The sequence below is a fragment of the Solanum dulcamara genome, chromosome 3 (assembly GCF_947179165.1).
Source record: "Solanum dulcamara chromosome 3, daSolDulc1.2, whole genome shotgun sequence".
In the NCBI taxonomy this organism is placed as follows: Eukaryota; Viridiplantae; Streptophyta; class Magnoliopsida; order Solanales; family Solanaceae; genus Solanum; species Solanum dulcamara.
The window spans coordinates 13646787-13660322 of NC_077239.1; the positions used below are offsets into that span (position 1 = coordinate 13646787).

The following is a 13536-nucleotide window of genomic DNA, read 5'->3' on the forward strand; positions in this document are numbered from 1 at the left end:
GTTAAACAATCCATCCAGAGTACAATCTGGTGCATACTGGACACATATGAATTTAAACTGTATTATTCCTAACACTTGATTACTTTTAAACAAATTTATAGACGCAATTGGATTTGGATTTCTATATTTTAAAAAATAATTATTTCTTTTATTTTGGAAATAAAAATACTCTAATCTTTAATTTTCAATTAATATTAATAGTTTATTTAATTTTTGTCAAGGTGAAATATTTTATATATGTGGAATGTCATGTGGCAAGGTTTTGAAAAAAATAGAGAGTATTACACACCACTAAAGTGTGTTTTCCAAACTAATAAGTGATAATTTATGTATGACATTCACACTTCTAATAGTTTAGGTACGAAACTCAAAAAAAAATTAAGTGTATTTTTGACACTTATCTCTAGCATTTATATGAATCCATGCGTTGAGTGAACTAACGTAAAATTTTATAAAATAAATGACACAAATAACTATATTGGAAATACTAAAATTGGTGACATTCCTACATATGATGGTGTCTAACTAAATCGGGAGAACAAGAACTGCCAATGGTACTAAGTGGGTGTTTGAATTGACTTATTTTTAGTGATTTTTGGCTTTTAAATTTTTTTTTTAGTTTTGAAAATATTTGGACAACTCAAAAAGTGCTTTAGGCTGAAAAGTATCAACAACAAAAAAAAAGGCAAAAATTGACCTTTAGGTTTTTAACTTTTAAGACACTTTAAAAAACTCAATCCAAACACCCCTTAAGTAAATATGGCTGGAAGGTATAACAATAGGGGTAAATATGACCGGATAATATAACAAAGGGTAAATGTAGACAATATTTAAAAGTAGAGGATTAAATTACCCTTTTCCGCTTGTTTCAAACACATCAAAGAAACAAAAAAAGTCACAAGCGCACAACTAGAATAGTCGGCTAATGCCCTTTAAGTGAATTATCTCTTTCCGTCATTGTCCCTATTTCCTGCTTTGAGCAAATGGTAACTGCACACTATCCGGTATTACAACCTCAAGCTCTGATCCTTTATGCCTTAAAAACCACGACATGAGAGGATCGTGCTATTTACAACGTAAGACCGCACCCCAAACAGGGAGAAAAATTGGGTGGCTAAGTGGAGAATGCCCTTAATAGCAACACCTCCTCCCCCAACTAGGGCAATACAACCCATTCGAGAACAACAACAATCCAACCAAACTATAGGGGCGAAAAAATGGAACTTCATTAATAACGACGCAGCAGCATGCTTCTAGGTGAGACCTGGACAGTAGAAGAATGCATCAGTTTTGACCTTAGTAAAGCTAGGAAGAATACACATACGGATGGATGCAATTATGCAAATCCCTGGATTTCCCTAAGAATCTTACATTCATCAGCTAACTAACTTCCAGATGTAAATGATACGACAAGGAACACAAACCAAGGCACAAAGAGCCAGAGCCAGAGATGTGGGAAAAGAATATAAAGGGGGAGGGATCAATAGTAGGGTGAAAATAGTCTACCAAGGCAAAAAGTCACATGATGAGTTAAAATTAGAGGCCCAATAGAAGTTTTGCACTCTGCAAGGATCAACTGTCTCCAGTAAATAAATCAACTAACTTAAGAAATGTATACCTTACTATATATATATATATATATATATATATATATATATATATGAACTTCAGAAACCACTGGACTACATTATGACATAATCTCCATGCTATTCTAATTTTTGCCAGCTATTTGGTCATTTTCATTTTACAAAGTAAGAGAAAATCATTGACTTGGGCTTAAAAACCAAACTATATTTGAATGTGAAGGAAATCTTGCAGCATAATGCTTCGCTTCTCTTTTATCATTTTTGTTCATACTTGAGAGCAACTACCAAAAGACGTTTGAGACACATCACATGTTTTTCCATTGTAATCAAGACAACACCCATACATATTTTCTTTGATAAAGAGGACAACACCCATATATCAAGATTAACACAGGAAGTTTATGCAGAATTTCATACAGCAAGTCTCATTATTTTATTTTATTTTTGGTTTCCCATCCAGTGTCCCATACCCGCATTGGAGCCCGACTAATCCATTCGCACTACGTAAGGCCCCATTCGGGTGGAAGCACTCTCTACCAAGGATTTTTCCATACTCAGGGCTCAAACTCGAAACCTCTAGTTAAAGGAGGAGCAACCCCATCCGCTGCACCGGCTTCATTATAATCATCCACTACTACATGTATTCTCTTAAATTATAACAGATTCGTTGCCGTGATATATGTACCTCCCTTTAATATATGTCCACATAATATTAAAACAAAAAAAAATTGTATTTGGGGATCAAGGAGAAATAAGAAACTTAAATGCATCCTTATAGAGAATGACTCACCTGTCTTACGCCTTGGTGGGATCATTGGAACTCAAAGACCAACTTAGAAAATCACATCAAGAATTGACACCCAGTATTTAATTCATGGCATCTTCAATGCTTGTTTTAATTGATTGAGTACTGAAGGGTGCAATCTACCAATGGCTGCATTAAAGGATTCCCCATGAAGAGATGAACAAGTTTGAAGATTGTCTCTCACTGAGTTCTCCAATGAAATCTGGTTTATTGGGTCCGAGAGTTTCATCTAAAAAAGAAAAATCTCACTAAGAAAACAATTTGGAAAAAAGCTATATTACCCTGTTCTTTTATAAGTACAAGCACCAGGGCTTACCTGTCTCCTCCTCAACTCCTTGCTTGGCACATGTGGTTTGCTAGAGCTTACACTGTCACTACTGTGGTTTCATATTTTATAATGCATATAGAGTCTCATCAGTTGTCAAAATCTCAAGAGCCATTAAAGTAAAAAGAAAGATTATCAGACATACCTAGACTCTTCCTCACTTAAATCCTCACTTCCACCCAATATAACACTTGTACATACACTACCAAAAGCATAGAGGTTAGATTAGCATAAACAAAACGTACATATCAGATTAGGATAATGATTAAACGCAAACACATAAATAAATCTCACAATACAAATTCAATCAAATACCTCATAATCTGATCAAGTTTATCAAGTACTTGAGGCAACCTCAAAGTTAGAATTATAGAGAGGGCAAAACCAATTGTCTTCTTCTGGAAAGAGGTAACATTGTCAACCTGAGAAAATTTCAGAAAACAAAAGACCAACAATAACATAAAACGTTAGGTGAAGAACACCACACAAAGTTGTTATCAGAACAAAGTTCAAAGAAGAATTTCAGACTAAACTTCCCCAAACTTTCTATAAAAGGATTGAGAAGATGCAAGACCACAAAGTTCCAGCCATATGGATTTAACAACATGAACCCACTACAAAGATGGATAAATAATTTATAGATGATGCCTTGATCTTTCATGAACTGGAAAAGGTGATTCTGGATGCTGAAGAAGCAGAAGGAACAAAGGAAAGGGGAGTTGAGGGATCTACTGTCATGTTAGGGTAAAGGAAGGAACAAATCATTGAAGAAAGTTTGGAGGACAATCTCAACCAGTGATGTTGGGTACTATGGAAAGTAAGAAATTCTAGGAGTTTTGAAGGTAACTTTTTATAGGTGTTAAAATAGAGATGTCCATGATGTGTCGGTAAGGCGCATGACACGGGTTTGAACCCTGTCGCAGACAACAGTCTGGTATTTAAGTGGAAAATGGTAGAGGGGCAGGCCCATTATCCATTTGTTTCGAATCTTGCGCCTTTAACCTTTGGTGATTTCTTGGTTATCAAAAATAAATATAATGTTCTTGTATATTGACTTTATGGTCAAAGCTTCAGGAAGTACATGAACTGCAAAATATGGTAGACTTCATTAGCACTTCCCTGGAGTTGTTTTATAGAGGTGATCTCTTTCAGTGTTTTTGTATGGGGGATGGCCAACTTTTGTATAGGACAAACGCCAATTTGGTGATTGGCTCTGAAGCATTAACAAAATCTTTGTGTTAATGACAAAAGGAAACAAGCATACTTGCTTCCTAACTGATAATATTATAGACTATTTAAAAAATCAGGAACTGTTGCAACTCCTATTACTATAGAAGTGCATTTATAGCCAAAAGTTCCACATGAATGTTATGTCAAATAGTTCCATCATATACTGAATAATTTCTTTTGACACCTGCCATCTTATACTGAATGATACTATAGCCAAAAAGTCTATGATTTCATACTAACTAGTTTGTTCTCAAATCAAGTGTTGTCAAAAGCAAAAGGCACAAAAAAGCTCTAAGGTCTGTTGGGGCTTTCAACACAAATAAAGCTTGGGCTTTAATGACAAAAGGCACAAACGGAGGAAAAAATATAAATATATGTGTTTAGTCCAAGACTAATAATTATAAGCATGAATGAAAAATATATGAACAAAGAAATGAAAAGAAAAATGATAAAGTGAAATATCAATTGTTTAGTGTCGCCTCTTAAAGAGGCTCACTGGCAAGGAAAGGTATGTCTTAGAACCTTGATAGTGATACTGAGGTGCACATTAAGTGAGGCGAAGCGCTCAACACGTTTCAGCCTCGCTTCAAGGTCAAATTTGACAACCCGGTGCTCAACTGGGGTCAATGGTTAATGCCTCACATATTTGCACCTTGATACAGCAAGGAGATATATTTTGATTGAACAGACAAACCAAGAACACACCGTACCATCATAAGTATCAGCTCAGGTTTTGTAGAGGTCCTAAAGGAAACCATTAATCACAATGATATCTATCAAACTCCAAATTTAATCATTAAACTTACCTTTTCAAGCCACATGTCGACAAGGCAAAGGAGTATGTTTTCTTCACCAGGAAAACCAGATTTCTGAAGGTCTATAGACAGTGATGGATCAGAAGTTAGCTGCGCAAGATAATTAGTGTTCATCACCAAAATTCTTGCCAGCAGTGCTGATGATGATGCTTTTACAGCTGCCTTGGAAGGATCATGATCATCTCCCCCAGTCAGGCACATGATTATTAATTTCTGGCAGCATTCATGGAACCACGTGAAATCATGCCATAAAGGAATAGGTAGACATACATGTTGTAGTGCCTAAATAAAACAGAGAAGACAAAGAAGAGAAATACATTTACCTGCAGTGTGGAGCTGATTAGCTGAGGCACTTCCATCGGGAAACACTGCCACATCATAAAAGCATTAGCACATATCATTCACAGGAAGAACCCTTTTGGGCATATATTTAATCCACCGATATTCTAGTCAGAGTTAGTGAGAAGTTTGTACTGAAACCTAGTCTCAATACATTTTCATCTTATCAAAGCTCAAGTTTATAACATGAGAAGTTTGTATTGAAACTTACTTTTGATACATTTTGATCTTATCAAAGTTCAAACTTAGAACAAAGGAATTGAAGGTTTTAAGAATCATATGAACTACTCTTTTCCTTAACTTCTCTCTTATCTAAAGCTCAAATTCAGAACATATGGAATTATGCGTCTTAAGGAGCATGTCCATTCCGTTTTCCCATCCCTTCAGTTCTAACTATTTGCAGCCCTGTTTCAAAAGAAGCACTCAAACTAAAGCAGCATAGGTAGCATATCATACATAAATGTGCCCTTTAACTTGGCCTAATTTCACATTTATGCCCATCAACTTTGGGTGTGCACAAGTAGACACTTAAACATGTATAAAGTTGAACAAGTAGACACATGAGTCCTATGTGGCATAATACATGTAGGACGCCACATAGGACTCAAATTGCTATGTAGGACGCCATGTAGGACACGTGTGTCTATTTGTTCAACTTTATACAAGTTTAAGTGTCTACTTGTGCACACCCAAATTTGGAGTGCATAAATGTGAGCTCAGGTCAAGTTAAAGGACATATTTAAGTATTATGCCTATTATTTATCTGGTTAATCTACAATTCCTGGCCTTCCAAGTTCCACCAACACATAATTTAATAAAAGTGGAAAGGAAATCAAATACCTGAACTAGAATGTCAATGACTGGAATAACTGAGAGTAGTCCCCTGTCATTGACATTCCCAACCACCAGATCTAGAAGTTTAGCAACATTAGACGCATGCAAACTGAGAAATTCCCTTCCACCCAAAATAACATAGTCTTCAATGATATTTGTAGCAACCTACATGTCATGGAACATCAGCACAAAAAACAATCCAGAACTGAAAATATTAGTTCTGTTAAATCTATCCTCAACCTTCAAGTGATCAAAACTTCTTTCCAAAATTTCCATAAGGCATGGGAAATACCCCAACAACTCTGGTACCATAGAAGGGGCATTAATAAGTGTTGCTTCCCATAACTGCATGATAAACTAGCTGGAATTAGGGCACAGTTCTAATGTGAAACTAATCAATTAAATCGGCCACATATAGAACATGCCTGCATGCAGTCTTCTAGAAGTTCATCAGGGCTGGTTATGTTAATTCCACTTTGCAAAATCGGCAATAACATGCCGTACGATTTAGGCGACTGATAACCGAGAGCAACTACAAAATTCTTCAATGCAGTAAGAAGTTGAATCTGCAAGATGCTTTCATCAGAAGATTCTTCCCATGCCTAATAAAGGAAAAGCTCTAATCAGCAAAAACTAAAGAACAGTAAATCACACAGATAAAGTTTAATAGGAAACAAAAGCACGCGGAATTCATTAAGAATCCTACTCTCACATGCAATTCTATCAACAATTTTTCCTTAGAAACTACACAAAATGCAAGTAAGGAGAATAGAGGTAATTAAGTTTGGGTCTCCAAATAGGAAGCTTGAGAAACAGCAGAAAGTGACAGCATAGAATCTACCATCTAATGAACAGGCTTTACTTAAAAGTCCCGATTTTTCTCCTAACTTCTAGATGAAATTTTAGGAAGGCGGAATCTTAAAGAGATTGTACTCTGGAATGGTAATGTTAATAAAATAAAACTTCAACTGCATATAAGTCATCGAACACAAGTTAACATGTCAACAAGGAGAAGCGGAAAAAGAAGACCATAAGGATACCTTCTGGAAAAATAGCATCAACTTGTTTGCATATGGTGTAACTTCAGTAACACGTGCTATCAGAACAGAGATAGTATTCAAAACTTGAACCTGAAAATTTTATCAAAAAAAAAAACACTGAGCAGAAAACTTAAAAACAACCAAAAAATATAGAAGATTGAAAACTAAAGACAGTCTGAAAGAAAAAAATTAGTTGGAAAAAGATTTCCAGGATATTAAAAAAAAGTGAAAGGGACAAATCTTCTTTCTAGTGTTACCTTGCTAAGAAAAAATCCTGTTTCTTTTTCTTCTCCTTATTTCCCATTCTCTGACAACTATAACATGAGCATTTTTTTCCACGGAGCAAAGAAAAATAACAGGGCAAGAGATAACTTAGAAATGGATCCTCTCTCTAACCTGCCCCCTCAAATATTTGTGAGCCTCCTCAACAATGTTACAATTCATTCAAGCATCAACCAATAACACCCAAAATATGTTGAACTTATGCATGTACATGTAACACTTCATCAGTTCTACTTCCCCTTAACTGAGAGTTATTGCAAAGGTCTAAGGGAACTAAAGATACCAGAAATCGGATACAGCAATATTACAACAAAAAATATGAGCAAGTAAATGACACTCCCTCCGTACCAATTTATGTGATGTAGTTTGACTGGGCACTAAGTTTAAGAAATATAGGAAGACTTCGCAATGTTCCAAAACTACCGTTAAAATAAATGAATTTTTAGTAGAAGAGTACACCTTCGTAGACTTTTTGCCAAATAAGGAAATGTGCCATTCTTTTTGGGACTGACTAAAGAGAAAAGTTTGTCATATAAATAGGGACAAAGGAGAAATTAAATAGTGAAGGGTAGAGGGCAGGTCCATTATCCATCGAGTTTCAAACCGTGAACTTAGTGGCCCTTGGTTTTCTCGGTTACCAAAACCTATGTTGCTCGGACTCTTCAAAAATGTCAACGGATGCGTGTCGGATCCTCCAAAAGTAGTTCAATTTTAGAAGATCCAATATGGGTGCAGCAACAACCGCCCCAGGAAAGTAATTATCATTAAGAGGGAGAACAACAACATTTTTAAAGAGTCCGAGCAATATAGACAAAAATAAATAAACAAATAAGTAAATGAGGATTAAATAGGCCATTTAAAGTTGGGAAGAACACCAGCTGATATCTACCTTTGAGTCAAATTCCTGTACTTCATCCACCACTTTGAAACACAGATCCCAACAAACCGGAAGAAGATCTAAGAACTCATTCTCATTAAAAGTTGCATCTTCAATATGAAAATACAAGGACCGGCATGCTGTCAGCTAAAAGAAGAGACAAAGTAGCTTCAGTATAACACAAAGTGAATGAATGGAAACTTAAAATTCAGAAAATTCTGATAGATGTACAGCTTAATTCAGAAGGTAGTTGTTTTATATAAAATGTGGCATACCCTTACACACAAGTCATTGTCCTGAAGTAATCTGATTAGAGCACAATAAACTGCTCTTCTGGTGTCATCTTTAATCTGTGAGAAAACATAATTAGACAAAAGTATATGTGATCGCGTCTGGTGTCATGTTTAATCTGGTGTGAAAACACAGTTAGACGAAAGTATACACGATTGCTAGCTCCATAAAACTATGGGTTAAAGGCACATAACTATAGCATAATAACCTACAACTGTCAGTGAAACAATAACATATAAACAGTAATAGAGCAAAGACAACAACAACAACTAAGCCTCAATCCCAAAACAAGTTGGTGCCGGCTATATGAATCCCCACGTCTTCATTTAAGCTCATTCTATATCATCGGCATACTAAATAAAATAAAAATAGAAGTGAAAAATAAGTGTGTGTGTGTGTGTATATAGAAAAACAGAAAGTCAAAGATTTCCATTACTATATATCCCAGTGTTATCAAAGGTGGAAAGCGCAAAAAGCTCTAAGGTTCATTAGGGCTTTAAGCGCAGAGCGCAAATAAAAAAGGGCAGCCCGGTGCACTTAAGCTCCCGCTATGACCAAAGAGCGCAAATAAAGTGTGTGCTTTAATGAAAAAAGGCGCAAAGGGAGAAAAAGATACAAAATATATAAGTTTAGTCCAAGACTAATAATTATAAACATGAATGACAAATATATGACCAAAGAAATTGAAAAAAAGGTATGATAAAGTGAAATATCAATTGTTTAGTGTCACTTTTTCAAAAGAGACTCATTGGCAAGGAAAAGTTTGCCTTAGAACCTTGATGACCACACTAAAGCGCACATAAAGCAAGGCGAAGCGCTAACCACGTTTTGAGCCTCGCTTCAAGGCTTAAGCGCACATAAAGCACGCCTTTGATAACACTGATATATCCAAATACAACACTCCCTCTATCCCAATTTATGTGGCACCATTTGATTTGGCACAAAATTTAAGAAAGAAATGGAACTTTTGAAATTTGTGGTAAAACAAACCTTAGATATTTGTGTGGCTATAAATCATTTCATTAAGGGCAAAAGAGGATTTTAAAGTTAAATTATATCTAATTATAGAAAAGTGATATTCTTTTTCAACAGAGGGGGATTTCAATGGAGATTCCGACTGAAAAAGTGAGAGGACGGGGAGAGAAGAAAGAAATTATGGTTGCAGAACAACGAACAGAAGGCAATCAAAGCGTCATACCATGAGAAGCAATACCGCGGCAAATTCAATTTCCAAAAGAAGAAAATTCTGGTTTACAAATTTCAGATTGCATACAGCAGAATATAATCAGACTAAGTTCGGAATTTGGAGTAAATTTTAAGGGGTGCGAAGAAAAAGCAAAGGAGTTGTTGATGAAGATAGAGAGCAATAAACAAGGAAATAGGGGAAATCAAAGTGAACAGAGTAATGGGAAAAGAAGGGGGTTACAGGAATTGAAAAGTCTGCAGCTGGACACAAAATTCATGAGCAATGGTACTAGGAGTAGAGGGGGTATCTGTCTATCATGGATGAATGAATGTGAACATAATATCTTGGAATGTAAGGGGGCTGAACTTTAGGAAAAAAAGAAGTATGATTAGGAACATGTTGAGAATCTGGAAAGCTGATATAGTTTGTCTCCAGGAGACCAAACTGGAAGGAGATATTGCAAACTATGTCAAAGAAGTTTGGGGCAGTAGGTGGGCTAATCATGTACAACTGGAGGCAAGTGGGACAAGGGGAGGGATAGTCATAATGTGGGACAAAAGAATCTAGGAAGGGGGTGATAAGTAGTGTAGGGAAATATTCAGTATCTTGCAGCCTAACAGGAATGTCCTCGGAACTTGTGATATGCACCAAACAACACACTAGAAAGAGAGGAAACTTGGGGGAACTGGGAGCAGCCAGGGGTCTAATCAATGGCCCTTGCTATGTGGAGATTTTAACAGTAAGGTATCCCTCTGAGAAGGCCAATTGTAACAGAATCAACAAATCAATGACACAATTTTCAGAGTTCATTGTAGATATGGAACTGATGGACCTTGACTTAGCTGGGGGAAATTACACTAGGAGGAGAGGGGAGAGACACACCACAGCTGCCAGATTAGATAGATTTCTGGTGTCAGAAGATTGGGACTCAATCTTCAGGAACATCAAACAATCAGTTACGCAGAGGATAGTATCAGACCATGCCCCAATATTTTTACAGCGTGGAGAATGGGAGGTGACGAAGTCGTATTTCAAATTTGAGAATTGGTGGCTAAACACAGAGGAATTCAATGACAGAACAAGGAGTTGGTGGGAATCTTTCAACTTCTATGGTAAACCTGATTTCATTCTGGTTTCAAAGTTGAGGGCTTTGAAAGGCAAACTGAAGGAGTGGAGTAGAACAGTGAATGGCAATCTGAAACAACAAAAACAAGTGATCCTCAAGCAGTTAGCAGAACTTGAAGTGATACAAGAACAAAGAATCTTGGAGGAAGGGGAGATGGCCTCTAAAACGTCACTCATTTCAGAGTTGGAAAGCATTGCAAACCATGAGGAAACAGACTGGAGGCAAAGATCCAGGGCAACTTGGCTCAATGAAGGGGATAGATACACTGGTTTCTTCCATAAAACAGCAAATGCACGTAAGAGATTTGACACAATTGACAAGTTAAAAGTCAATGAGGTGTTAGTGACTGAACCATTAGAGGTGAGGAGAGTGATAATTGAATACTATGAGAACTTATACTAAGAAACTGAAGATTGGAGGCCTGACCTTGAGGGAGAGAATGTCCTGTGATCAATGAAGAAGAAAATATTATGGTAGTGGCCCCTTTTGAAGAGCAGGAAATCATAGATAGTATCAGATCTTGTGCTGGGGACAAGGCACCAGGGCCTGATGGTTTCACAGTGGCTATTTTCAGCCACTGTTGGAACATCATCAGTAGGGAGGTAGTGGCAGCAATCCAATCTTTCCATAAGGAGGGAACTTTTGAGAGAAGCATAAATGCTACTTTTGTGGCATTAATCCCCAAAAAGGAAGGAGCAATGGATTTAAATGATTTTAGACCTATAAGTCTAGTGGGGGGAGTATATAAAATCTTTGCTAAGGTCTTAGTAGAAAAGGCTGAAAAAAGTGATGCATAAGCTGGTACATAGGCAACAAATGACTTTCATCAAGAACAGACAGATCATGGATGCAGTGCTAGTGGCAAATGAGTGTGTAGACTCAAGACAGAAAGAAAAACAAGCTGGGATTCTATGCAAACTGGATATCCAGAAAGCATATGATCATTTGAATTGGGACTTCTTAATGAACATGCTACAGAGGATGGGTTTTGGTGCTAAGTGGCTCAGGTGATCAGACACTGTATTGTATTAGCACAGTAAAATTCTCAATATTGATAAATAGAAGTCGATGTGGCGTTTTCTCTTCATATAGGGGTATGGGGCAAGGAGATCAACTGTCCCCTTTCCGCTTTATCCTCCTAGCCATGGAGGGACTGAGCAATCTTCTACAAAGAGCAAGGGATAGAGGTTGGGTCAGAGGATTCCAAGTGGGAGATAGAGCAGGAAACAACGGTAACAAATCTGCAATATGCAGATGACACTCTAGTAATTGGTGGAGCCACAAGGGACCAAATGCAGATGTCAGTCTTCCCTATCCCAGCTAGTGTGATTGAAAGATTAGATGCAATCAAGAGACACTTTTTATGGAAGGGAAGTGAAGACAAGAAGAATTATCACTTAGTGAAGTGGGAGGAGCTACTTCAAAGCAAGAGAGGAGGGGGTTTAAATATCAGAGAACTGAACACACACAACAAGAGTTTGATGATGAAGTGGTTATGGAAGTTTGCAGCCCCATAAGAAGCTTTATGGAAAGAGGTGATCAGAGCAAAATATGGCATGCAGGATAGATGGATGACAGAAGAGGTGACCACTCCTTATAACTGCCTAAGTTGCTTGGACTCGAGTGCAGGTGTCCGAGACGGATGCAAATCCGAGAGTAGGATTCGGCAAAATCCAAATTTTAAGATTCGGGGATACAAATCCGAGTATGGATACAGGTGTGGGGATTCAGCTAAATATATTTAATATTATAAAAATATAGTTATAAAGATAAAAATATTCTTCCCTCAGGAAAGAAAAAGAAAGTCATTCAAGACCTTCCACCAACTCTCCTTACAGATCATTCCTACTGTCTACCATAAGTCGGAACACAACTGCTTGAATATTTAGCATCTCTCTGTTTGGCTTGAAACATGAAGCAATGAATATTGACCAAGAGGAAAAGCATCTTGGTCAAAGTATCTGATGTGGGTTGACCGAATCCTACACGTATCCCACCCCGCACTCGCACTCGCACCCGTCACATCAGATGTGCATTGTCCATGGACTCTTGGTCAAAGTATCTGATGTGTTTGACCGAATCCCACACGTATCCCGCACCCGCACCCACACCCGCACCCGTCTAGTGTCGACACAGGTGCAGCAGCAAAATGAAGAGTCCGCGCAACTTAATTAATTGCAGTGTATGGAGATCTATTAGGAACCTATGGCAGCTTGTTGCTAACAGAACAAATTGCAAGGTTGGAAATGGAGAGAAGGTGGCTTTCTGGAAGGATATATGGTTTGGGCAATGGCCTTTGAAACAGATTTTCCCCGAGCTATACAACTTATGCCAACATCAGGATGCTACTGTGGCAGATTTATGGACAAGACAAGGTTGGAATCTCCAGCTTAGAAGGAACCTCAATGACTGGGAAATGGCCATGGTAGCAGATTTTCAGAATTCAGTCCCTCAGAGCTTCAATCTTACTGCCGAAAGGGACAGCTTGGTGTGGAAGGTGGATAGTAAAGGTATTTTTACTGTCAGGTCGGCTTACGAAGACTTGACAGGAACAAATACACAAGAGATAGGGTGACCATGGAGAATGATCTGGAAGACCAAAGTGCCTTATAAGGTAAACTATTTTACCTGGTTATTGGCAAAGGAAGCAGTTCTCACTCATGAAAACCTGAACAAGAGGAAATTCAACCTCTGCTCTAGATGCTACCCTGCATGTATATGGTGGACTATTTGGAAAGAGAGGAACCAAAGGTGTTTTGAAGGCAAAAAAGAGCAATATAGACAAAATCAAGACAGACTG

General features: G+C 37.5%; 1 protein-coding gene across 2 annotated transcripts in view; it reads right to left on the reverse strand.

Annotated features, from left to right (window-relative positions):
* Positions 1-809: 809 nt before the first annotated feature.
* LOC129882425 (uncharacterized) overlaps positions 810-13536 on the reverse strand; it is a 29700-nt gene continuing 16973 nt past the window's right edge. The window contains exons 12-24 of one of the 2 annotated variants that reach the window (XM_055956716.1): positions 8409-8483; positions 8146-8280; positions 6975-7064; positions 6360-6500; positions 6175-6279; positions 5941-6099; positions 5085-5129; positions 4753-4974; positions 3032-3138; positions 2862-2918; positions 2708-2768; positions 2377-2620; positions 810-1264 (exon numbers count right to left, since the gene is read on the reverse strand). In XM_055956716.1, coding sequence (XP_055812691.1) covers positions 2459-2620; positions 2708-2768; positions 2862-2918; positions 3032-3138; positions 4753-4974; positions 5085-5129; positions 5941-6099; positions 6175-6279; positions 6360-6500; positions 6975-7064; positions 8146-8280; positions 8409-8483 — 1359 coding nt within the window. In that variant the 3' untranslated portion in view covers positions 810-1264; positions 2377-2458. Of the gene's footprint in view, positions 1265-2376; positions 2621-2707; positions 2769-2861; positions 2919-3031; positions 3139-4752; positions 4975-5084; positions 5130-5940; positions 6100-6174; positions 6280-6359; positions 6537-6974; positions 7065-8145; positions 8281-8408; positions 8484-13536 lie in introns of both variants that reach the window. The other variant, XM_055956715.1, reaches the window with a different exon arrangement.